Below are 27,220 nucleotides of genomic sequence, written 5' to 3' on the forward strand. Positions count from 1 at the left end.
CAGTTGCTTGTACTTCCCAATCTAAACTCCTTAGATTTCATCTTTAATGAAACTGGTTTGTTTACTCACAGAGAAGAGAGTGTCAAAATTATTTTAGAATACTATATGAATGCATTTATCTAATATTTGAAGGTCTCTTCAATAATCATTCTCCTGTATTTTGCATTGGTGCTTGGAGTACAGTGGGCTCATTAAAGAAAATTAACGAATGCAGGTAACTCATTAAAAATACAGTTATTCGGGCAGTGGTGGTGCACAACTTTAACCCCAGCACTCGGGAGGCAGAGACAGGCAGATCTCTGTGAGTTGGAGGCCGGGTTGGACCAACAGCCTCCAAAATAATACAGAGAAACCCTGTCTCATAAAACAAAAAAAATACAGTTATTCTTTCTTTGCCTACACATTTTCTGTTCTAAAAGGAAATGGTACCTGTAAGTTCTGTGACCCACAGGGTTTAGGAAAATAAACACACACACACACACACACACAAACACGTATATGTACATTAGATTGACTACAAGATGAAAATGTCCAAAAAAAATCTGTCAAGTAACTACTACATAGAATACAATTTGGGAAGTCCTGAACTGGAAACACTGAACACCACCTGTTCTCATAAGACCTTAACATCTCACTTGTACTCACTTGTAGACTTATGTTTTCTGGAACTGACATGGTAAAATAAATGGGCAATGTAAAGAAACATCATGGCTGCCATGGTGGTTTGAGTGAGAACTACCTCTCAGAGGCTCATATATTAGAATCCTTGGTCCCAGTTCGTAGCACAGTTTGGAGAGGTCACAGAATTTTTGGATGTGGAGCTTTGTTGGAGGTTTTAAATGATAGCAGCTTCTTCCACTTCCAATGTGTATACCCACGCCACATCATCACCACTCACTGCCTGCATGTGTGGTTGAGATGCCATTGCTCAGCTTACCGTCATTCTTCAATGTCTTCCCCAACACAGGGATGTCTATCTCTCTAGAACTGTAAACCAAATTAAACTTTCTTCCTTAAGTTGCCTTTTCTGATAGTGGGCTATTGAACTATAGTTATGCTTGCTCATGAAAGTATTCCTAAGACTATTTTAAGTGATAAACTATCTTGGGTAAAGCTGGTCTGTGGACCAGCCCTAAATTCTTATACCACATGACTGTGAGCTAAAAGGTAACTGCCTGACGATTTAACTGCTATCCCTTCACTACTTTAGTCAATGTTTGCTTGTTGCAGATGTCCAGAGCTTTCTCTATATGTCACAATTGCATTTTTTGGCCGTTAGAAACTCAAATCAACTGGAGGTCTAGGATGTTTCCCTTTTATCTGCTTGGGGCAGTCCTGCCAGCAGTTAATAGAGACTCCATTAGACTTAATCAGGCCACTTGGGAGTTTTTCCCTTCAAGTACCCCATAAAAGTACTTTATTACATCAGCAACAACAAAATAATAAACACAACTATACAATAACAACTGACAGAGTGTTGTAATTTTTTCCCAAGAGGCAAGGTTTTTGAAAGTAGGTTAAGAAGTTTCACTGGAGTCTCTGGTGTTAGAGGAAGAAGGCACATGGATGTGTTGGGTGTAGTCTCCTTCACTGCCTTGAGGAACAAGCGGTTTCTTAAGATGCTATGGTGTGGTTCTAAATGAGAAGAGCATCTTAAAAGTTTCCTGAAATTTTAAGCCTTGATTAAAATATGTCTTCTACTGGGATGTATTTTTTTCAGTGTTGTCTGTCCACAGTGGAGTGGACCTCCTGTCACCTCAGTGGGTCTCTACAGATGTTTGCTTTGTTACTGCATCCACAGGGTTTTCCTATCTCAGAGTGAAATCTGGTGTTTGCATTGTATTCAATGAACACTCAGAATTGGTACTCACTATTTACCCTGCTTGGTTGTTCTTTGTATTAATTATCTGACTACTTGCTAAAAGTCCACACAGACGGCCATGATTGGCTCAGTGGGTAAATACACATGTTATCAAGGATAGCCATCTGGATTCTCTCCCTGGGACCCACATGGTAGATGGAAGGAACTAACTTCTGTAAAATATCCTTTGACCTGCATATGCATGCATACATAAGCAAATGAAGAATATTTTAAGAAACACAGAGAAAGAGAAAAATACCACGCACTTAAAATTTTTTTTTTAAAGAAGGAAAACTACTTCTGAAAACCGTGTGGTTTGACTTTGAGAAGAGAGGTCACAGTAAGTTGAAAGACTTTAGGAAAACAAATAGCTCTTTGAATTTCTCTTGCACAAGATAACAAAATATCTATAAAAAATAAACCACTGTAGAAATGGTAGGTCCCAGAGCACTGGCTCCCAGAATTAACAAACCATGAAATTAATTAATACCTTTGCCAAATTTAGTGAAACAAGTGTCTTAAAAATAATTTTAGATAAACTTTCATTGGAAGTTTTGAATAATTGATTTGACAACTCTTGTGCAGCTCAATATCTGCAAATCAACATCCTCAGAGTTTCAAGAGCCACCACTCACGTGGTGACTGGGGAAGGAAGTACTGGGATGGTTGTCACTTCTGTCAGAGGTGGGGGATAAAGCCACGGTTGGATGAAGGCATTTGGCAAATGGAGTTAAACTTTTTCAGTATTTTTGCTTTGTTTTTTTACTGTTGCTAAATTAAAACACATTGACAAAACAATTTAAGGGGGAATGGGTTCATTTTTGTCCATGATGGTGCAAAAAAACGAGGCACCAGGAGTTGGCTTGAAGGAGCTGGTCACACTGTGCCGTCAGTTATAAGAGAGCCATGACTACCTGCATGCTGCTGCTCTGCTTGTTCTATTCACTTCATTCTGTCCAGGATCCTCTGCCTAGGGAAAAGGTGCCACTCACACTGGGAAAGTCTTTTCACCTCATTTAATACCATCAAGATAATGCCCCGTGGAGATGCCCAGGGACTAGCCTCCTAAGTGATGGTAACATTTGCCAACTGGACAGCTAGCGTTAACCATGATTTTATCTTATTTAGTATCTCAGAGATGGTGCTTTTTAAATTTTATTGTTTGGGGTAGGAGGAAAGAAAATTTTGTTTCATCAGAATTACTTTAAAAACAGATTCATACTATAATGCACTTCAATGCCTGGATTAAAATTATTACTTTGAAAATATTTATACACTGCATCTTTTTATTTACTTAATTTACATCAAAGCCACAGTTTCGCCTTTCTCATCTTCTCCCAGCCTCTCTACCCCCACCCCCTCTGTTTCTACCCTTCAATTCGCTCTTCCTCTATTTCTGTTTAGAAAACGGCAGGTCTCCCACAAGTATCAATAAAACATGGCATATCAAATAGCCATAAGACTATGTACCTCCACATATATTGAGGCTGGACAAGGTGACCAAGTATGAGAAATAGAGTCCCAAGAGCCATTAAAAGAGTCAGACAACACAACTGTAACATATATACTAAGTGCCTAGGTAAGTCCCACGCAAGCTTTCTGACTGTCTGTTCAGTCTCTGAGAGCCCTTATGAGACCAGATTAGTTGATTCTATGAGTTTTTGTGCTGTGTCCTTGACCCCTCTGGGTCTCATAATCCTTTCTCCTCTTCTTCTGCAGGATTCACCAAGCTCTAATGTTTGGCTGTGGGTCTGCATATGTTTCTGTCAGTTGCTGTATGAAGCCTCTCTGATGACAGTTGGGATAGGCACCAATCTGGTCACAGGAGATATAGCCAGTTCAGGTATCATGTCTGCTATTGCTAGGAGTCTTAGCTGTGGTCATCCTTATAGATTCCTAGGGGATTCCCTCGCTCCAGATTTTTACTTGTCTCCGAAATGCAACTACTCCCTTTCCAGTAGTCTTTTTGAGTACTGTCCCCACATTGCCACCCTGACCTGATTGCTCATGTTCCTATCCCCACCTGTCTTCAGTTCACTCACCGAAATCTTGCCCATTTCCCCTTCCCAAAAATATCCGACATCCCCTCATGAACCCTCCTTGTTACCTAGTTTCTCTGAGTCTGTGGATTGTAGCATAGCTATCCTTTATTTTTGCAACTCACATTCACTTATGAGTGAGTTTGTCTTTCTTGGTCTGGATAACATCACTTAGTATGATTTTTTTCTAGTTCCATCCATTTCCCTTCAAATTTCCTGGAGTCCTTATTTTTAACAACTGAGTAATACTCTATTGTGTAAATATACCAAATTTTCTTATTTTCTCTCTGCTGGTCCTAGCTTCATGGAAGAATCTGTCTGCTCATCACTTTAATCCTGCATTTTTCCAACTCTGCAGGCAATACAGTCATCACGGTTGATACTCTGAGTGAAGGAAATATTGTAATACAAACCTATGTAGCTTTGTACCCAGCGGTTACAAGCATCAGTATTTCCTGTATTATTTTATTTGTGGCATTGGGACTGAACCTCACACATGCTAGGCAAGCATATTACTAATGTGCTGTATCTCCAGGAATTGTTCTAGTATGTTATTTTAAATAAATTCCATCAATTAGCTTAATGGTGAAATTTTCTAAAACATGGTCTATATTTAAAATATCTAGAGCATATAAAATAGACAACACATGTAGATGATCCTAATCATTTAATTTATTAAAATATGAGGGATAGAATCTTTGAGTGCCCTCATAATATTTTTATCACATTAGCTTAGGTACATTTCTTCCCATTAGGCTGTTCCCAGCACCAGGTGTTGAAGAAAATATGGAAGTATTGAGACTTATGCTTGCATAAATGTATTACTTCCTGCAGACACTAGTGAAAACACCATCTGTGTCAGACTCATATCCATGCAATTAGACAAAATTGAAAATCAAAGTCAAATGAACAAATAATCATAAAATGAGTTTATTTATTGGACAAGATAATTTAAGGCTTTTTTAGTTGTTCAACAATGTAAAACATTTATGCTTTACAAAGAGGAGAATTAGTAAAGTTATAATCTAATCATTGTGAATTATGTAGCAGTCTGTGTAAAAGGAGCATTGACGTCACATGAAATGCTTGATTTATGTATTGCTCTGTTAATGGACAGCTAATGCAGTCTAGGCAATGTTACTTCTCAGAGGACTCATCACAGGAACAAACTGGTTGAGGAGACATAACACCCTGTTGCTACACTCAGGAAGCTGAAGCAGGGAGGGTTGATGATTCTGGAACTTTCAGGACTTTCTGGAGAGAAAACTCATCTTAAAATCAAGAACAAAACCTGGATGCCAGAAAATTAATAAACTTATTAATTTAGTGAGAAATAAAATAACTTCAGCAGAGTGCCTGGAATAGAAAAAGCATTTCAAATATAGTGTCATGTTGTTTTTACACTTTAATAATAAGTGTTCTGTAATCATTTATACAGGCAACTTTGCAAACATAAGGCGGTGATAAATTAGTCATGAGAATTTTAAAAAGTTATGATTTGATTATGAAATATCTTCCACTGGTTGATGGGCTAACCCATCAGTATCCATCTCATGGTACTATTTTAGGAAGGGTTGGAAACTATGAGTGACAGGATCACTGGAACAAAGGTGTCACTGAAGGCTGGACTTTGGAAGTTTTACCTTTTTCTGGTTTTTAATTTTTGTCCTTGATCTGCTTTTCTGTACCAAGACACGAACAGCATCCTCCACCACACATATGCACACAGGCATGCATGAATACTCCTGTGACTGCAGTGTTCTGCCTGGGTCCGGAACCAATGCAGCAACGGATTCTGGAGGGAAACTGTTAACATGTGAGCTAACATGAACTCTTTCTCTTTCTAAATTGGTTTCATGGGTATTTTGCTCAAAGTGACAATCAAGAAATAAAACAATAATGAAAACAACAGTATCAACCAACCAAATCCAAATAACTGTGCCACAGCTTTCATTGAAAATCAAAAGTTGTAGACTTACTGGCATCCCTGTAGACAAAGATCAGATGTAAACAAAGTTTCATAGCTTTTTTTCTCATTTGCTGACTTCCTTAGCTTCCATGCCTGTCTTCCAGGCTCCACACAGTGGTATGTTTTTTTTCTCTGCTACACCTGAACACATCTGTGATTCTAATGAGCAAAGGGCAAAAGGAAGAGGAATGTTAGATGTAGCCTTACATATCAGATCTACACTGAGTTCAAAAGGTATAAAGAGATGTGACACACAAGCCAGACACAGAATTCAATGATAACAATCACATTTGATAAGTGCTAAGTATTTGAATAGGAAGCACGTTGGTGAAATCACCGAAGATGAGAGATCACTTCTTCTTGGAGGCATCTTAGAAAGCATCCTATTGGAAAACGGTCAGAAGCATATGATAAAGATTGAGTCCTTGAGTGCAGATGATGGGGAGGGGGCACATTAGCATGGAGGCAGCAAACCTGAAGTCTCCAGATCACTCTCCAAGAGACTTGAAAAATCACATTCTTAAGAATGTGGTTCCTTGGTGGCTGCCTTGCTGTCCTAGGTCTTTTGTTTCTTTATTTACAGGATTGCTAAAATAAGCTACAGTAGCACTCATCTTCCCAACATTCCTCACTCTTTCCTTTGGAGAGCAATGAAGAAAAAGTCCTACAATTGCTCTTAATAACAACACAATTTCCTCCCATTGAAGGCAATAGTTTCTTTCCTGTTTTTCTCCAGTTCACCACAGTTACCACTAAGCAAGTTCGTCCTTGGGCTTAATTGAGATGTTGGTAAGCTCCATCTTGTTTGACTAAGTTAAATCTAGTTAAAGGATTCTTATTCTTTCTAGAGTCCCACCTATGGAAATAAAAGAAACCACCACCAAGAGAAAAGTACTTCAAAGTAGTGATTTAATCCATCAAGTGTATTCAATAACTGTTTCTTCCTTGTCTGGAAATGATTAAAGCTTAATAAAAAGCAGCTATTTGATTCCTAAATGTATTATACCTTGTGATGTAAGTAGACATGAGTTTGCTCTCCTCCAAAGCATAGCCTCAGTAGGCCTAGGGAGTAATCTGGCTAGTGTTTCTAGGTAGATATCCTGAAAGGGGACAGAGGTGGGGACACTAAGCAAACAAGGGAGAGTCAATAAGGATAAGTACTTGGAGGTCTGGAGAGATGACTCAATGGTTAAGAGTACTTGGTGTTCTTCAAAATGATCTGCGTTTGGTTCCCAGAACCAACATGGCTGCTCAAAAGAGTCTGTTTCAGGGAATCTAATGCACTTTTCTAACCCTACTGGGCACTAGGCATGTGTGTTATGTACATACACACACACATACATACATACATACATACATACATGCAAACACACACATAACAAAAGGAGTAAGCACTTAGACATGGATGACCACAACCCTGTAATCCCAGTGCTCTGGAGGCAGAAACAGTAGTCTCTCCAATCTAAGAAATCTTGGGTTACATGGTCAGGCACTTCCACATTCAATAAATAAAACAAATTAATCAACCAACCAATCAATCAGTCAATCAATCAATCATCAGACCATATCAAGTATCTGACCAGCAAAGGGTTCCTATGAAATATTTGAAAGCTTGGTGCTTTCATGTGTGCTACAATGTGCAATTGTTAATTTTTTTAAAGTAGACAATTGTCTTGAGAGGTTGAGGCAGTAAATGTAGACAATGAAGTACACAGCAGAGTAAAATGGTGCTTGTTAAAGGAATACCACGGTGATTGGAAGAGTGGTTTGTGTTATTTGTATTTAATGTCTAAATTTAGCCCAACATATTTTCCTGGTAAGACTTTTCCTGGTTCTGCTCTCACAGGATCATGTCTGTTTTATTAAAATCTCAATAGAAGATCTAGAGATAAATGATTTGCTCTAAAGATTCTCTCTGTTTTTATCAAATCTCATATGAACTCAGAGACTGAAGCAACATTCACAGGGTCTGCATGGGTCTGCACCAGGTCCTCTCTGTATATATTATGGACTCCAGTTTAGTGTTTTTATGGGATTCCTGAGTGTGAGAACAGTGGGTCTCTGTTTTTCATGCCTTATCTTGGTCTCTTTTTCCTTCTGTTTGTTTTTTGTTCAATTCCAAAGTGTTAGTTTTTATATTATCTTAGAAACCTGTCTGTTTTCTAATGGGTGACAGAAGGGAGTGAATCCAGATGGGAAGGGAGATGTGAGATAACCTGGAGGAGTAAAGAGAGGGGAATCCATAACCAGGGTGCATCATGTGAGGGAAAAAGTCCATTTTCAACAAAAGAAAAAAATTCTCCATGTTTCACATTCTTGATATTCTGTTAGTATATACCATGATGGAAGAATGTTTTGTCTCCAAAATTTCCAGCAGATGGTTTTGGGGAATCATTCAAATTGATAATTAGTAAAAATTTGAATATTCAAAGTATGCACCTCAGTTTTCCCTCTAGCAAATTTCCTCAGTACATCATGCATTTATAGTTAATTGGAATATGAGTTCCAAAGATTACCCAGAAATCATTGCCTCTACTCATATATTTCTTGAATCTGTCACAATGCCTAAATTTCACCACTAGATCTGCTGCTTTGAGTTAGAGTATATTTTCTCAAGAGCTGTGGAAAATTTATACTATAGGATCTGGGATAAAGCTCAGGACAGAGAACTTGCCTGGCACTTGGTTCCATCCCTAGTACTGAAAAGCAAATGATGGGAGGAGATGGGAAGGGGGGATGGGGAGAGCAAGTGGAGACAGAGATATTATAAAATTTATTTGGAATGATGCATATTGATAATTGTAAAAGCTTAAAATAGAATAATGACGAGGGCCAGCCAAGTGGCTCAGAAAGTAAGAGTTTGCCTAGCATGTACAAGGCACCACATTCCTCTTCCCGTATTGAAAAAAAGGACAATGAAGAAAAAAATCCCTAGTCTGAAGCAGACATCAACTAGCAAATTTATCCATGTAGAAAAACACTTCAGTATTGTTCAGACTATAACCACTCATACATTTGATGTGGTTGCTATGGCAAACATCAAGAATGAGTGCATGTAGGGGTTGAAGCAATAGCTATCCACTCTGAGTGGAGGAAGCAAATTACTCTCCATCTCTTTACCCATTTTCTGTGGAAGAAGCAAATTACTTTTCATCCGTTTAGCCAAGTCATTGGATGATTCCTCTAGACTTGGGAAAATAAACTAAATTGACACTTCTTAGGAGAACCATGCATAATGCAAAGTTAAGAAAAGGAAAGCTATTTCATTCCTATGCAATCTACTTTCTATAAAGACTAGAATCAGTTTTCTTACCATTTGTGCTAGCATGATGACCCATAAGTGAACAGTATTTTACAATGCAAAGCCTTAAAGAGAGTGAAATAAATCATTTAACTTTCATCCTTGTAAGTACCTACCTAGCTGAAAGAGCAAGTCTATAAATGGAATCAATTGAGATTTCTTTGACTCAGACCCTTTTGGCTAGGACATCATGAAGGCAGCAGTCAGCTCTTCACTCAGTAAGGTCCCTATCTCATGTATAAGCAACGATCAAACCATTGCCAGAACACAAGGCTTGTTAGGCTGGCACAGCAGAGGAGTTTGATTATTTCTAATTCTTCAGTATCATAGCATTTAGTTATCCTATAATACTTATCAATTAAATATTAAAATTTCTAAACTGCAACAAAATAAAGAATTAAACATGCTTCAGAGTCTTCCAAATTATAATTTAAAAGCTTTGTTTCTAGAAGAAGTTGCTATAAAATTTAAATCAGTTTCTTCATATTACCCAGTTATGGTCATAGCTTAGCCTAGAAACTGGTTCTGGCTTCTGATTAGTCTGAGAAGCCTGATGATGATGTATCTCTTTTTGAGTGGGATAAGTGGGCAATTCTGTCCATGTCAAGGTCTTAATAGCAGCACAGATTGACTAGGGACAGGGTGATGGAGCTTCTGTCTTGGTTCAACAGAACTCAAAGCCATTATTTATGAGACCAGTACGTGGTATTTATAGAAAGAATATTGATGATGTCTTTCAGAACTGTGGGCAGGTGGTAATTGCTCTTTTTGCACCAGTGTGGATGGGTCTGTCTTTCCATGGCTGGCACACCTCAGCTGAGTGTGAACTGTGAATCCCTGTGACTGGCACACCTCAGCTGAGTTCAGTACAGTGTGCCTGCTGCTGATTATGAGAGAAGAGAGAAGCCACATGAGCTCTAACATGGACTGGCTGTGGCTCTTAGCAGCACTGGCCTGTTCTGTTGCTTTCTCCAGGGACATTCAGTTCTTGGTTCCTCAGAAAATTAAAGACAATCCTACTTGAACAGATTAAACTTGTTTATAATCTCATTATCTTTAGGGGTCACTTCACTACTAGAAAAGCTTTATTGGAATTAGGTAGTTAAATACAAATGTCCATTGACTTGGCCTCTATTGATTTATTTGTCGTCTTCTGCGTTGGATATAAAAGCACAACTTGGCAAGTCAGAGGATTCGATTTGGCTCACTCTTCTAGCAAACAAGCTGTGTCCAACACAAATCCACCCTCCAGTTACAGAGGGTCAGCTGTGAACCAGTTCAAATGAGAGCCTGGCTAAGAGTGCCGGTTGGCTGGGACTGGCGATTAGGATACATAAAAGGCAGCGCTAAGGTATCTGGGAAGGTAGATGCTGTCATTGGCCTGGCAAACCTGAGTGCTCCTGAGACACCTCAGCACCATGAGTGGGTGCCCGTTTTTAGGAAACACTGTGGGGTGAGTGCTTGTCTCTGTTCTAACGAGGGAGTCCTCCAGAGCCTTGGCCTGTAAACAGTTACATTTCTGGGCTTAAAAGCCACCTTACTTATTTCTCTTTTCTTCACTTATTAATAGACCAAATAGAAATAGTGACAGAATTATAATGGCTTATATTATGGTCACAGTGTTTCTTCAAGCTCCCTTTTAATGTCATTTGCTCAAACTGCAGGTATTCTTTGAAAAAATTATCTGTAGAGGACAGTGAAGAAGACAATGATGCTCAAAGTGGTGTAAACAGAGCCAGCAAAGGCGGACTGATCTATGGCAACTACTTGCAGGTAGGCGGCAAGTCTTCACTGGAGCTTACTGCTATTATCAGACTAACTTTGGCTCCATGGCCTTCCCTTGCCTGACTTTTCTCAGTCATCAACAGTTTTCCAAACCTTAGGACTCAACTCTTCGTTATATATCTATGTCCTTTCAAATTTGCTACAGCAAGTTAAGGGGTGAAATGCACCATCCTAGAAGAGGTAAGGCAAGAGCCAGAAGCTCTGTATCTAGATAGAAGATTGTGAAAAATAAACCATGATGCAGATGGCAGTCAGGCATTGCTCAGCACGTGTAAAAAGATCTGGTCAGAATCCCAGACTTCTGAAAATGTCTTCAAATTCCTCATCACAAAACAGAAATGATAAAGTACACAGAACTTTCTTGAAATCACCAGTAACTAAGAGAGCTTTCATTGAGGAATTCAGAGGCCATTATGGCTAATATTTAGCTTAAAATTTTCAGATGGAAAGTCTTGATTCCATTTTAAATGGTTTTGTAAAAACAACCAAAACAATGTAAGGATTTCCAGGAGCTTTTTGGAGGGAAGAGAGGAAAGTATTGCAGATGCGCAGCTGGCCAAGCAACTGGTCAACTTCAGGGCAGTGGCATTTGCTAGCTAGTCAGGATTGCAGTCTGCTCCGCATTAACGTGTATTCTGAATGACAGATCTAAAAATCTCAAAATCAATCTTCTCATTTTCTTATTTAAAGTTGGAAAAAATTTTGAATGCCCAAGAACTTCAAAGTGAGATAAAAGGAAATAAAATCCACGATGAACACCTTTTTATTATAACTCATCAAGGTAAGACCTAAGGGTTGGGAAACAACTAGTTGTTTTTGTAATGACTGATCACCAGCGAGCAACAGCCACTTCATCTGTAAGATTGCAAAAGACTGAGGAAACATATTTGCTAGCTACACTTGAGAGATTTCTGTGTTATATAAAATCTCATAGAAACCTCTTTGAGCATTCATTGGTCATCTTCATGCTCCTTCACTGACAATTAGAGTGTGTGGGACTCCTGGTTTATTCTGAATTTGGGAGAAACTTTTTGGCTTTTGAAATTTTATAAAGGATTTGCAAGATAACATGCTATTTTTTTGTTTTTATGAGCACTGAAAAACCTACTTTCCAGAAAGAAGTCCTTTTAATTTATTACAAATATGTTAAAGTTTTATTTTTGTTTTTTAAATTTTAAGAATTATTTTTTCATTTATTTTGCAACCCCAACAGTTTTCCCCTTCCTCCTTTCCTTCTATTCCCTCAACCTAACTCCCCTCTGCTCCCCCAATATACTCTTTCTTCACAAACACATATAATTTTATAAACATTCAGCATTACGCAAAAACTGATAGTTTTATATTTGGTAGTATTTTTCAGATCTCTAATTTCTGAGTAGTGGTATTCAGGCTAGCAATCTGTATTCTTGGAGGGACCTGGCGTGCTGAGATTGCATGCACATTTTCACAATACACTTACATTCCTCAGCAGACGTGCTCTGGCAGAGTTCAGTCTTAAAGAAGTGGCCTGGAACTGAAGGGGAAGATTCTCAGAGAGGATGTGCTGCCTGAGGCCGACTCACTTAAAAGACAAGGGGTCTCTCAGTTCATGATGTGATTAGCATGAGGTTCACTGTTACTGTTTGATCAGTCAGCTGTTTGCTTTCTCATCTGCCTTGAGCCAGGAGTCCCAAGAATTGTGTAAATAACTAACAGCCTAAACCCAAGAACCCCCAAGCAAACAACAACAACAACAACCTTGATTTACAAATATAAGACGTTACAGTCCTTCATCTAAATTTGTGATTGCTAATCTCTTGGTGGATGGGTAAAGCTGATGACAGGTGTCCACACATGCAGTGAGAGTGGTTTGTGTGTTTTCATAAAAGACCAAAACAAGTATGTCTGTTGGGAGGAGCCACTGTAATAGTAATGAAAATGTAGAAAAAAGTAAAATATCCAGTATATTAGAAATTTGAGAAATAAAGATGATTAAAATTTATAACATAAAATGGATCATTTTAAAGTTACATTCTTCAATGTCTTATTAGTATCTGTCATATAATGATAGCAAAAGAGGCATCTGCAACTTTCTAACTGACTTTTTTAAAAATTGCAGCTTATGAACTTTGGTTTAAACAAATCCTCTGGGAACTAGATTCTGTTCGTGAGATTTTTCAGAATGGCCACGTAAGTTGCAATGTCGTTGAACTGAGTTAGTATACCTTTTATAACCGTATAGAAAGCAAGAAGTGAAGATTTTAACTAATATTTGACAAAATACTGAAAAGATTGAAGAGATTTCTGAGATTCTCTATGGGAATTTCCATTGTATTTCAAGTCTTAAAGTCCTTGTAAATGACACACTGCTCTCCTTAAAATGCTGCTATAAATGGAGTAGGTTACCAGCCTAATTTGTTTGTAATGATCGCACAACAGGTAGCACAATTCTATTTCTACTGAGTTTTACCTATGGTGAGTTAGGTGGAAGGAAGGCAAAATAGGCTAAATGAAAGAAAAGAAAAAGGAAGAGTCAGAAGAGGAAGAAAAGAAGGAGAAAGAGTAGGAAGAGAGAACAGCATTCCGGGGCCAGGAGAGAGCAACTGCACCCACTCATTTCCCATCTCCTTCTCTCCCCGAGGCTCAAGACACTGCTATAGGTTCCAGCTCTGAGTCTCTACTCTATAAGCTCCTGTTCATCCCCCCACAGCCTTTCATGTGAATACAACACTATGGCTTGTCAGTAGCAACCTGAGCTTTCAGTGAAGAGTAGACTAATAGAGTTATCGTTTATCTAATCCTTTCCTAGAAATCTCTCTGGTACTTTGAACTTACTTCTCCAAAACAAAAAAAAAAAAAAAAGCAGAAACATGCTTTGGAATCAGAGGGCATAGTTCTCCTGGATAGCTTCTAGCATGCATCTGCTTTAAGGATAGAAAGAAATTCCAATTTGTAGAAATCTCTTGCATGCTGCCCAGCATGAGATACTTATGGTAAATTTTAGTTCCTGCCATTTCTGTTAATATTTACAGACATCTGACACAATTACATTGCCATTCATGATCTGTTTGGTAACTTCTCTCAATCCAACCGACAACTTGGAGTTTCTTCCTTCCACATCAGGTCAGGGATGAGAGGAACATGCTGAAGGTGATGACGCGGATGCACCGTGTGGTGGTCATCTTCAAGCTCCTGGTGCAGCAGTTCTCTGTGCTGGAAACAATGACCGCCTTGGACTTCAACGACTTCAGGTGTGCACTTCCCAGTTTAGAGTGTAATAGGGTTCACCCTCTCATTCTGGTTCTGTAAAAGAAGAACATGTGTGGAATGAAAGGATAAGGACACTGATGACTTTAACCAGAACATATTTGAGAAGTGTTTTTTTTTTTATTAGAAACGAGGTTGCTTCACATATCAGTTCCAGCTGCCTCTCCCTCCCCTCTTCCCACGCCTTCCCCACCATCCCCCAGCCCCTCCATTCCCCCACCCAATCCCTACTCCCTTCCCCAGGGAGGATGAGGCCCTCCATGGGCAATATCCATAGTCTGTCATTTCGTTCAGGGCAGGACCTAGGCCCTCCTGGTTAAAAACATTCCATGTCTCATTTTTAGATATACAAGTAGATGATCAGCTAATTTCAGTTTATCATCATGTTTTTCTCAATAAAGAATATTAAACATGAGAGGGCTTAAATAGCTCACAAGAAATAGCATTGGTATATAAATAAATATGTCAACCAAAATGTCAGTGTTCATTATGCACTGTCAGTTTTAGCTCTAACCTTCCCAAAACACATGACCATCTGTATGTGTGTGTGCATTCATATCTGCATCAGAATGCGGACCTACATCTGTAAAAATCACACATGTAAGAATGCTTCTCTAAAATTAGGGAAGAAATTTTCTCAAGAAATTTAAGCTGGGTCCATCATATGGTGTAATGGGCAATATTCCAAACAAGTTTCAAAGCAAAGGGAAAGACAGTGAGAGACGGGGGCAGGAAGGGCGGGAATGAAAGAAGACAGATTATTTGTGGTAGTATTTAAAAAAATAAAAGCTCAGCATCACTTACGGAGTTAGAAGATGTAAGGTTCTTGATGGTTTGATCACATTTTTGTCTGTGTCAGGCAACATCTCATTGTTTGTACTTACTTTATCTCACGAACATTCATCTGGGTAGGAAGATGGTTGATAATATCCATGATTAGCTTTGGTAGGAGGGATTAAATAATATTTGTGTATTATCTTTTGCCACTGTGGAAAATACAATTTCCTAACGTCCACCTGTCTTTTCTCTTAGAAAAGTATGACACAGATGCACACTATTGTTTATGTGTATATTTATTCAATATATTCCTATGGAAAATTTATATAATCTACTGTGTCTATAAATTAATTACAATGAAAGATGTGTTACATATATTAAAATATATGACATTGCATAGCTGGAAACTATCCAACTTCAAAATAGTTCACAGTGACAATGATGCTTAAGTTCCTCGTTTTTATTTCTGTAAGGGGCTCCTTAGGTAGAATTCCAGGCAGCTCTCTGCTTCTGATGGATATTCTGACAAACCCTCTCTTTGGAAGGAACCGTACAGGGTTATACGATCTCATCTCTCCCTTGCTCTTTTTTATCCCGGTCTCTCATTTATTCTCAGAGAGTACCTATCGCCAGCATCGGGCTTTCAGAGTTTACAGTTCCGACTGCTAGAAAATAAGATAGGTGTTCTTCAGAGCCTGAGAGTCCCTTACAACAGGAGACACTATCGCGATAACTTCAGAGATGAGGACAACCAGCTGCTGCTGAGATCAGAGCAAGAGCAGACCCTGTTGCAACTGGTGGAGGTAGGAGCACCTATACCTCCTCCCAAGTATGGCTCCAACCTCTTGTTAACTTGGGTTCTGCTGCATCAGAATTCAAACGCTCTTATCAAAATAGGGGTACTGTCATGATAATCAAAGACAGGCAAACAACCCTACTAAATTTGTAATTAAGCTTACTAAAATATTTAAGATATTAAGAATCTTATTGTGAAATTCAACAAGACTTATATAATTGTATGTCAGTATCTAAGAACTCCATCATCTCATTAAATTAACCTATCAAATAAGCAATTATCTGATTTTTTCCCTTGATTATGTTTGATTATTTAATCAACTTGGTTTCTCTGAAATATAGCTCAACTGAAAATTATACAGAGAAATTTTACTAGTTAAATTACTAAGAATGTTTCCATCACAAAAATTCCCTTCTTACTCAAATTTTCTGGAAATTTATGAGAAGTGTTTATAGATGATTAATTTGATTTTTGTGATATCATGATACAAAGTTTGTCTTGATTTTTGTAGCTAAGTTTTTCTCTTTGCAAGTTAATTTTTTTTCCTCTAGTGAATCGCATCCTGCCCTTAATTTTCAGAGTGGTGTTAGTGTGGGCAATTAGGTTACTATTGCCTACCAGTAGTGAGAAACTTAGTAGGAAAGAGTAAAGCAAATAAAAAGCCAATTTCAAAACTAAATGCAAGATGAGAAAGAAACAGTAAGTGTTTATAAAGTCAGATTGATTTCCAGGCTACAAGGTCATCTTCAGTCTCTGAATGATTGTAGCAGTGGCTGGAGGGACGGAGCAGGGGTTAAGAACACTTACTGCTCTTCCAAAGGATGGCAACTTGATCCCCAGCACCCCTATACGGTAGCTCACAACTTTGTGTACAGCTCCAGGAGATTTAGTGCTCTCCTCTGGCCTCAGTGAATACTTCACAGTCTTGCAAGTTTCTCAAAATTATAAAGATGTTAAGTATTTATGTTTGCCAGGTACTCACCTAAATAATTATTTACTTAAGGCGTGGCTGGAAAGAACACCTGGTTTAGAGCCACATGGGTTTAACTTCTGGGGGAAGTTTGAAGAAAATATCCTGAAAGGACTGGAAGAGGAATTCCTGAGGATACAGGTAATTATGAATTCATGCCATAAACTTGTTGTGGAACGGGTTAGAAATTCAACCACAAATTGTCTGCTATTCTCATAATTTGATTTACAATCTGTCTTCTGTAAATGTGTCTTCTTAGATTATATATTACATGATTGACTTAACTTTCTTCACAGGGATACACATGAAGTCAAACTAAGACCTGTTTCATAAACAAAGATTTTTACCTGTAGCAAACAGTTAGTGTTGATATAACTTTTATGCTCATTGAAAATTATATATTGTGATCAATTCAAGGCACAAGTGGGATAGGAGAGAGAAACTCGGCAAATATGTCTATCTGTAATGTTTGCTGATGTTTCTGCTAGAACCTTTCCATTGGCCACAGACAATATCAATTTGTTCTTTATTTTATTTAATGAGATTGTTTCCAATTTTTTACTTTCACAGTAGAGGTCTTTTGCCCTGTCTTCATGACTCAGCATCTCTAGTCATTCAACTTTGTTACTTGGTGAAGGGATTTTGAAAGCACAAAAGTCATGTGATATGGGTTCAACTTTCATCGTCACCATGGACCTGGGTGACAATAAATAGACTCTGTAACTTCTTACGTAACTTTTCTTGTAGGCAAAATAGAAAGTAAGGATACCTACCTCAAAGGACTATCATGATATATTCATGTTTAAAACATTTCAGTAACCATGAACCATGAATCCTCTACAAGAACAAGAGCTTTTAACTGCCGAGCCATCTCTCCACTACCCTCAACAATGTTTTTTGTTTGTTTGTTTGTTTTGTTTTTGGTTAGGGATCTCTGAACACTGCCACCTTTACCTTTTGATAGCTTGCACAGATTTTTTTCCACTTACCACTACAACAGATTTCCACTAAAAAGAAAGTCTCATCACTGTTTCATCCCTTCCTCATTGAAGGGACCTTTCAGTTCATTCTCATGCTGTGGTCGTCTTAGTTGTGTTTCCAAAATGCAAACCTGATGACTTCTCCCTCTTGCCTAAAACCTCTCATGTATACTTCCTGTTTCCAAGGAAAAACAACCATGGCACGGATCCTCATGCTTTACATATTTCATATGGTCGAACTCTACTGGGTTACTCACAGTAGCTGAGCTCAGTACTCTAAATCCTCTCGGTTTAAAATGAATGTCACCAGGCAGAGCTTTCTGTCTTTGCCAACCTCCTTACTGCTGTCACTCCCTATGGTGATGCTCCTGTTTCTGTATAGTGCTGTCCCTGATCACAATGCTATGCTTGGGTGGCTAATTCCATCACATCTTATTCCTACAAGATAATGTCTTTAGGTGAGGTGATTCAATATTTTGCTCACAATTTTATGTTGGCCAGTTTCCTATGCAGATTTATTTAATAAATGAGCAATAACACTGCCTTCGGGCTTTCACCACAAGGTGATGGATTAGGATAGTTGGGATGACCGGTTTGTGACAGTCCAAATCACCAACTGCAAGTGTGACTGTAGGGTGTGCAGATAAAGCAGATTTGCTTTAACCAATCAAAGGATAGCAACCACATAAAAAAACGTGATGTCAACCATATTTAAGAAACCACATTTACAGACTACAATAGCCAATATAGAGTTAATAGATTTCTGATTTTTATGAAGAATATCTGACAGTATTAAATTATTTAAATGTAAGTAAAATGAGAGAACAGCAAGTGTATGGAAGATTCCTTCTTGTCTTATAAGACCTTATCTTTCACATTGTAGTGTTTGGTACCATGACAAATACTTAAGGCACACCCTTGCTACAAGCTGAGAATCTGCTTCTCCTAAGGGAAGCATTTTAAAACAGCAATCTGTTCTCTGCTTGGGAAGATTAAAGCAATATTTTCCCTTAAGGCTAAGGAACAGTCTGAAGAGAAAGAGGAACAGATGGCTGAGTACCGGAAGCAGAAGGAGGTGCTACTGTGCTTGTTTGATGAGAAGCACCACGAACATCTCCTAAGCAAAGGTCGGTGTGTTGTTCTAAGGGTCTTATGTTTCAAGGGTATACGCATGAGAATAAAAAATAAGGTATTATATATATGCCTGACTACGAAGCCTAACTTGGAGGAAATCTGATGAAAACTGTTTTCCTACTTAAAGAAGGAAAAGTGAGTAAATATTGTGTCTGACCACCCTTAATTAACAAGCTTGCTTCTTTGGTATAGTTACAAGACACTAGCAAATATTTTCATACTGTATGCTACAGGTAAGGGTGACAAGGAAAAGTTTTACTGTAAAGTACCTCAAACAGATTTTAGAAATAATCAAGATGGCATAATTATTATTTTTTATTGTACAGTACAGAGTGTAGCAGTGGCATGAGGCTAGCATCCAACAGTTGCTAGGCTCCATTGTCTATAAACCCTCAATAAAACATGGCTAGCCTTTTGTTCTCATAATGAGGGTTGAAGCACGTTTTAGTTTACATGCCACACTCATATATAATCACTGTGCCCTCTAAAACTAAGGAAACTGATTTTATGTGAATTAGAAAAAATTACTTTTTGTTTGGCTTCAGATAGGCTATTATTATGTAACCCAGGCAGGCTTTAAATCCATGATCCTATCTCAGCTCTTGAGTACTAGGATTACAAATGCGGAGCACCACTTCCAAAACAAATAAACAAACAACAAAAGAATTTCAAATTGTTTAGTTTTTGAATAGTGAACCATTGTATTGTTTCAAGGAAAACACCTGTATCATGGGAGTTACCTATTCATTATATCAGGCTGTCCTAATATATCACTGAACACGTTTGAGCCTCTACAATATTACACATATATGTATAATATTAAACATAGAAATAATACATTAATTTGCTTTTAGAAGGATAGATTACTAAATGTAAGCTAAGGAACAAAAACTTAAACTAAACAGTAGTTTATTTTTCTCTGAAAAGACATAAAACCTTTAATTGCTTAAGAGGACAATTCAAATTAACATGATTGTTTTAAATTGCCTACCTAGTTGAGCCTTGTTGTGAACTCTAGCTCAGTGGTAAAAGTCCTAACCTAGGGAATGCTTAGGCCTTGTGGAAAAGAGATTTTAATGCTGAAAACTGCGGCATATCTTACAGGTGAACGACGACTGTCATACCGTGCACTCCAGGGAGCACTAATGATATATTTTTACAGGTAAACAGAAAATTTCAAAAAAGAAAATGAAAGGACAACTGAAGAGTAGATACATCAAGGATATGGTTTACAAAGTGCAATCAAAATGTAATACAGTAATTCAGTTTTTGGAGAAAACCAGGAAAATATTTATTGTAAATGACAAGTCTGACTTTATTCATGCAGTTGACTGTTCATATACGTGTGCAGACAACCAAACACATGTTGTCTTTTAATTACAGAAAGCACTGGGTTTCAGTCAGTAAGTGCCACAAAAGGCCAAAGCTAAACTTTTCTTATAAGTCCAATTATGAAATAATTATTTCATTAAAGATAGTTTCGCCGGGCGTTGATGGCGCACACCTTTAAGCCCAGCACTCGGGAGGCAGAGGCAGGCGGATCTCTGTGAGTTTGAGGCCAGGCTGGACCGACAGCCTCCAAAACAATACAGAGAAGCCCTGTCTCATAAAACCAAAAAAAAAAAAAAAGATAGTTTCAAAGATTTGTCTGTTTTATCAAATGAAAATCTGAGGACAGGGAGATAGGTGACTGGGTAAAGGCACTTGCTACTAAGCTGGATAACCTGAGCTTGATTCCTAGACTTTCATGATAGAAGTAGAGAACGGCTCCCTCCAGTTATCTCCTGGCTCCAGAAGACGCTCCAGCCATGGCGTGCACATAACTTTGCCCACCCCTGCATAAAGAAAATGCAATTAAAAACTAAACTAAAAAGAAAAGTGGGCAGTTGAGAATGCCTCATAACCAGTTGTCTACTTGGTCAATGGTAGCATATAAAAATTCTTTACTCTCTAAAATGTTTTCAGGGGCCTCTGGGTGTTGTGTTAACCTTCTCCTTAGGGCCCATGAACATATGTTCACCCAGTGAGGGTTATATTGCCAAACAACCTTCAAGGGACTCTTTATAGAATTTATTTTAGTTGAAAGTTTTAATTTTGCAAATTCTCTCAGATCTGTTTCTTCAGAATCAGAAGAAACATGATTTTTTAGCTTTGTTTTCTCATCTTGAAGTAAATGGATGTCCTAAGTGAGATATGTATCAAGAATATTGATGACTTAGATAAAAGAAATCCAAGCACAATAGGGGACAAAGAAATGATCTGATTTCATGTTTTACTATCTGCTTAGAAATATTTGATTGTTGTTAGCATTCTGTTTAAGATACGGTATATATCTCCCTTCCAGTAAGATAGTATTAGGCAGAACTGTCTGGCTGGTTACCTCATAAATATTACATGGACCTTTCTAGACTTCACACAAATGCTGGGCAATGAGTAGTGTTTCCCCCCCCCCTTTTTTGAGGTAAGGAAACAAAAAATGAGAGAATAATCAGAAGGTAGTGCAGCTCCTCAGTATTAAGTTGACTAGGGCCAACACACAGACACTCTGGCTTGTCTTGGTGCATGGGGTTTTCCCAGGCAGGAGGACTCCTCACTGTTGTTCTTTTGTAGGGAGGAGCCTCGATTCCAGGTCCCTTTCCAGTTGCTGACCTCGCTTATGGACATCGACACACTCATGACCAAATGGAGATGTAAGAGCCCCTCTGCCAGGACCCTGACCCTCCCCGCATGCCTTTACCACATTTCAGAGATGCAGAAAATGTTTTATTTCCTTTTAGAATCTAAAGGAAAAGTGAAATTTGTGTCAGTGTTAATATACATTGTCTTTATCCCCATTGCCAATGCCTCAAAAAAAAAAAAACAAACAAACAAAACCAAAGTGATCCGCTGTATTTTATTTCATGAGTTTTTAGTTAATTTTTTGGTTGGGTTTTGAATTTATGGGTTTCGTGATATGTACATGCTCACATATCATTGCATCTTATATTGGCCCTGCCACCAACCTCCCCTTTGAAGCTCCTTCCTAGCTGGTGCCTTCTTCCCTGCCCATGGCCACATGTACGTGTAATTAAGACCAGGCCAGCATGAGAGAAGACATAGAGTATTTTCTTTTTCTTAATTACCCCTTAGGACTCCCTCATGCCCCAGGTTCTCCATCCCTCCCTGTAACTTTACATGATGACCTCTGGCGAATAATTTCAAACTTTTATTTTATTTATTTTTTTAACCTGGAGGAAGAATCCCACAGAAAAACAAAGGTAAAGGACTCATAAAAGCTACTATGTGGCCCTGCCTCCCTGCTACTGTGCTCACAGGCTAAAAGCAGCAAAGCAAAGAACAAAGTAAAATGCATGTGGCGTAAGGCACACGGTTGCCAGGCAACCTGATGGTCTCCCCTGGTGCTCACATTGGACCTTTCCATCTGGCTTAGAGATAAGGTGTCAGCTTTTGCTGAAGCAATAATCATTACCAGCCCTTTGGTTTTAAAACACTGAGGAGCTAATGGCAGGAAAATATTCATGCAGTAAATTTGTATGTTTGCCTAGATAATCATGTGTGCATGGTGCACAGGATGCTGGGTACCAAGGCTGGCACTGGGGGATCCTCAGGCTATCAGTACCTACGCTCAACTGTGAGGTAAGTGGGGACTTCTCGCCATGGTGGAAGTTAGCAAGTCTTGGTCTCTGCAGGTCTGCTCTGGAAGAGTTATACTTCCCTCTCTCGTCTGAGCTGATAACAGCACACTTAGTTAAATACCAATATTCCTATGGAAACTCGAGGTGATTGTATAAAATTCTCAGCTAAAGAACATCATTGTTTCATCCTGTGACAAAAAGGTGTTCTGGGATCAATGACTGCCAAATTGGCAATAGTATAGAGCAGTTGTTGTCAATATGTGGATCACAACCCGTTGGCGGTCCAAGGACCCTTTCACAGGGGTCATCTAAGACCATGGGAAAACACAGATAGTTATATTTGCATATTTACATGGACAAGACTAACCTGAACAATGTTTCTAGTGCTTCATCTCATTCAATCCTCACAAAGTCCTGGCCAGAGGAAGTATCATAGATTTTATTCATGGAGTTAGACTCTTCAGTTTCATCTCCATGGTCCCATATGTTACTAGCGACTGAAGCAGAATTCCAAACCAGATTTAGTTGACTTCAAAGGCAAATTTTCTTCCTCCATAAAACTTTACCAGATTTTGCTATTTTAGAACTATCATTTAAAATAGCTGGCTAGCAAACAGAAAATCAATTTTCATATAAAAGTCACTCTTTAAATGACTGTAACAAAGCCAAGATGATATTTAAGTTTATTAATCCTGCATAAAGGTCATATGACAGCTACTGTGCAGTTAGGAAATACTTTCCAATGAGCAACTAAGAACTCCATTTTTTAAATATGTTACTTTATACACTACCTTTTATAATAAAAAATAAGGGGCCTAGAACGATGTCTCAGTAGTCAAGAATATTTACAGCACCTCTAGAATTTAATTCCCAACGATCAAGTATGTTAGCTTACAACTGCATGTAACTTTGAGTCCAAGAGGCTGACAGCTCTGGCTTCATGAGTACCTTCACTCGCACGCACTTACGCACATGCAGACATGCACATAAACATTAGTTAAAAATTAATACAAACAGAACTTTCAACATATAAGAAATAAGGACACAACCCTAACTACATGACAACAGTATCACAACAACGACTCTAGGTTTAATTTGGATCACTCTGGTCTGAATCAAACACTTGCTATTTATAAACATTGATCAGGGATGTGATTGAAAGTTACATAATGTTAGTACCAGTACTGCCTACAAACCACCCTATAAATGCTATACAGCATATAAGATGTAAGGTTGAATTTTAATTGTTTATGGGAAATATTTTAGGGAATATTTTAGAATATTTTGAATTTTTCTTACCAACAATCTAATATGTAGATTGCATGCATGTTTCCAGTGACAGGTACAAGGTGTTTGTGGATTTATTTAACCTCTCAACATACCTGGTTCCCCGACACTGGATACCAAAGATGAATCCAATCATTCACAAATTCCTTTACACAGCTGAGTACTGTGACAGCTCCTACTTCAGCAGTGATGAATCAGATTAAATTCTTCTGGACACCTGGGAAAACTACAGCGTTCTTCCTTCGTCTTTTATAAGTTTTTATGAATACATGTTTGGAGTAATGTATTTATATATGTAGCTCAGTGACATGGTGTTCTGGTGCAATCTTGGAAACAATTTTATAATCTCATGTATTGCTATGATGTAAAATTAAGTTCTATGATGAGAAATAATTCAGTCAAATGTTAGCATCATCAAACATGCAATGTATTCCTGTTGAAGCTCAATTTACCCTGTTACCTCCCTCAGTGGGGCCACTTTATATAAGTATTACCTCACTGTGTCATGCCTTATAAATATGAGCACTTACTTCATATTATATTTGCAATGAATACTGTCATTCCATACAAAATTTATTCAAATAAAACTTTCAATAATATATTTAGGTTTTGGCTGTGCATTGCTTGTAAAACATGGCTTTGTTGGGAAATTTGAGCAGCAACAGAAGCGTTTCTGAAGCTTGACCTGAGGGATACTATAGGATTATTATTTCACCATCTCCCAGAACTCAAAGGCACTTAAAAATACAGCATGGGAACCCAGTTCAGCTCCTGAAATGTGCTGTCCTGAAATGTTTTGAAGATGCTCTTCTGTATTCTGTGTCAGTATTAGCTGTCATAGACTACTTTCTTCCTTACACTCTGGGCCCTGAGGATGACACAGGTGATCTTTGCCTGCCCCAATGCCTGCAGTGGGACATGGTCAGCACTAACATGTACAACTGCTATAGAATTAAGTAGCGGTTCTCTATGGAGGAAAGATCTTTCCAAAGCACTAAATAGGCCAACTGACTGAACAGCAAGCATGCATTCCTAACAAAAACATGATGCTCAGGGTTTATATTATACTTGAATGTTAGTCTTCTTTCTTTTAGCCTGGCTTGGCTATTGACAACATTTCATTAAGTTGCTGATATGGGAGAGACTACAAAACATTGTGTTGAGTTTTCTAAAGATTAAAGATTAGATTTAACAAGTTATTTCCAAGAACCGGGAAGTTCTTGAAAGCACACTGTAAGTTGGTCTCAATTAGACACTATAAGGATCATGTCTAACTACTCTGTAATATGCGTGTAATGTAGGATCATCTGTGTCCAAGGTTCTGCATTATGGATCTATCTACTTTGCAATTTTTAAAGTGTGAAAGAAGAAACACAGTTCTTGTGCAGACTTTCTGTCAGTATCCTCTACATAATAAAAACACACATTTTGGATTTGTATTACAGCTAACCTAGAAATAACTTAAGAGTATGGAGGAAGTCATGCTGAAATTGCATCCAAACAAATGACATTTTGCATATAAGACTTGAGCATCCATGGACTTTGGTACCTGTGGGGTTCCTGGAATTAGTGTTTCATGGAGGTTAAAAGGAATATGATTGTGGCTTTCAGCTACATAGCTTGTGTGTATGTAATGTGTGCATGTGTGTACACTCATGCATGTGCTTATATTATACACAACGGTAGTTAAACAGATAAAAATTCAGAGGCAAATACCATGGGGACTACAGACAAATCTCAGAGATCAGTAAGCTAAAGAGCTGAATTTGTCCTTTGCTAGCTATGCACTATGAAATACTCCCGCAGAAGCAATGGTGTCTGTCTAAATGGGCAATACGTATTTTGTAAGCTTTGTTTCTTCTCACCAAAAAGCATGTAAACAGCTGTTCTGTGACTCAGATGCCTTAGAATACTGGAATAAAGTCTGCCTGTCAAAGTTTATGTCTCTCTAATAGACTCAATGATTATGTTCTTTACATCTATATTTCTTGGCGACTACTCGGTATACCATTGGAAGAAATTTTTTTCAAAAGACTCGATAATTCATTTTTTGATGTTTCATATATTTTGTGTAAAATTGAAAGGTAAGATTATGTTCACTTTACATATCATATATATATATGACAATGTACATATCATATGTACATGTCAAGTATATATCTGATGTCCATAAACAATTACTAGCTAGCATTGTTATACAATACATTACAAAATTAATTTCCTTTTAAAATTTAATTTAAATTTGAAAGATGTTTGCTTCACACGCCAATCCTAGCTCCCTTTCCTTCCCCTCCTTTCCCATCCCCCTTCAGCCCTCCCCTACCCCTTTCCCCTGTCCACTCTCCAAGGAAGGTGAGGCCCTTGTTGGGGAATCTCAAAAGTCTGTCATATGATCTGGGTCAGGGCCTAGGCTCTCCCCCATATGTCCAGGCAGACATAGCATCCCTCTACATGGAATCAGCTTCCAAAGTCCATCTGGATGACAGGGCTAAATGCTGATTTATTGCCTGAGGCCCCAAAGGATGATGAGGCCCCTCACTGACACCCATGTTCAGGAGGTCTGGTCAGTGCCATGCTGGCCTCTCAGCTATCAGTTTAGGGTCTATGAGCTCCCTCTTGTTCAGGTCAGCTGAATCTATGGGTTTCACTTGCCAAGTTATAACCCCTTTGCTCATCACTCCTCCCTCTCTTCAACTGGGTTCCAGAGGTTCAGTGCAGTGTTTAGCTGTGGGTGTCTGCCTCTGCTTCCTTCAGCCACTGGATGAAGGCTCTAGGATGGCACACAAGGAAGTCCTCAATCACATTTTAGGGAAGGGAATTAAGGTAGCCTCTCCACTATTGGTTAGATTGCCAGTTGGTGTCATCCTTGTAGGCCTCTGGACATCTCACTAGTATCAGATCTATCTTCAAACAGATAATGGCTCCTTCTATTATGGTATCTCTCATTCTTCTCTCCTCTATTCTCCCCCCCCTTACTCAACTTTCCTGCTCCCCCATGCCCTCATATCGCATCCTCTTCACCCCATCTCTTTCTCCCAGCTTCCTTTCCCCTTCCTCTGTGCTCCCAAAAATCCCCAGAAGATTCTGTCCTGTTCCCCTTCTCTGGGTTACTGTGCATATCTCTCTTAGGGTCCTCCCTGTTTCCCAGACCTTCTGGCTGGGGATTGTAGGCTGGCACTCCCCTGTTTCAGGCCTAAAATCCATATATGAGTGAGTACATACCATCTTTATCTTTTTGTGACCGGGTTACCTCATTCATGATGGTTGCTTCTAGTGCCATCCATTTGCCAGCAAATTTCAAGATTCCATTGCTTTTTTCCACTGAGTAGTACTCCATGATGAGCATCTAGGTTGCTTACAGGTTCTGGCTATTACAAATGCTGCTAAGAACATAGTGGAACAGACATCCTTGTTGTATGAATGTGCATCTGTTGGGTATA

General features: G+C 38.5%; 1 protein-coding gene and 1 long non-coding RNA gene across 2 annotated transcripts; one reads left to right on the top strand and one right to left on the bottom strand.

Moving 5' to 3' along the window:
• Positions 1 to 4,814: 4,814 nt before the first annotated feature.
• On the bottom strand, positions 4,815 to 15,643 carry LOC110342024. The gene is made up of 4 exons (XR_005879505.1): positions 15,006 to 15,643; positions 13,984 to 14,237; positions 5,880 to 6,028; positions 4,815 to 5,706 (listed from the first exon to the last, which is right to left on the bottom strand). It is a non-coding gene; the product is annotated as an uncharacterized LOC110342024 (long non-coding RNA).
• Tdo2 (tryptophan 2,3-dioxygenase) lies at positions 10,361 to 25,721 on the top strand. Its single transcript, XM_005076155.4, has 12 exons — positions 10,361 to 10,623; positions 10,835 to 10,943; positions 11,646 to 11,736; positions 13,054 to 13,124; positions 14,058 to 14,185; positions 15,595 to 15,781; positions 16,778 to 16,885; positions 18,740 to 18,851; positions 19,963 to 20,020; positions 21,469 to 21,548; positions 22,404 to 22,494; positions 23,830 to 25,721. The coding sequence occupies exons 1-12, from the start codon at positions 10,589 to 10,591 to the stop codon at positions 23,981 to 23,983; spliced, it is 1,224 nt and encodes a 407-aa protein (XP_005076212.1). The 5' UTR covers positions 10,361 to 10,588; the 3' UTR covers positions 23,984 to 25,721.
• Positions 25,722 to 27,220: the final 1,499 nt, after the last annotated feature.

This window comes from Mesocricetus auratus, unplaced genomic scaffold (genome assembly GCF_017639785.1).
Source record: "Mesocricetus auratus isolate SY011 unplaced genomic scaffold, BCM_Maur_2.0 Super-Scaffold_100009, whole genome shotgun sequence".
Taxonomy (NCBI): Eukaryota; Metazoa; Chordata; class Mammalia; order Rodentia; family Cricetidae; genus Mesocricetus; species Mesocricetus auratus.

Coding starts and splice junctions, on each gene's coding strand:
- Tdo2 (XM_005076155.4), top strand. CDS start 10,589: ATGAGTGGGTGCCCGTTTTTAGGAAACACTGTGGG. Junction 10,624..10,834: donor TTTTTAGGAAACACTGTGGG/GTGAGTGCTTGT, acceptor CTCAAACTGCAG/GTATTCTTTGAAAAAATTAT. Junction 21,549..22,403: donor ACTCATGACCAAATGGAGAT/GTAAGAGCCCCT, acceptor ATGTTTGCCTAG/ATAATCATGTGTGCATGGTG.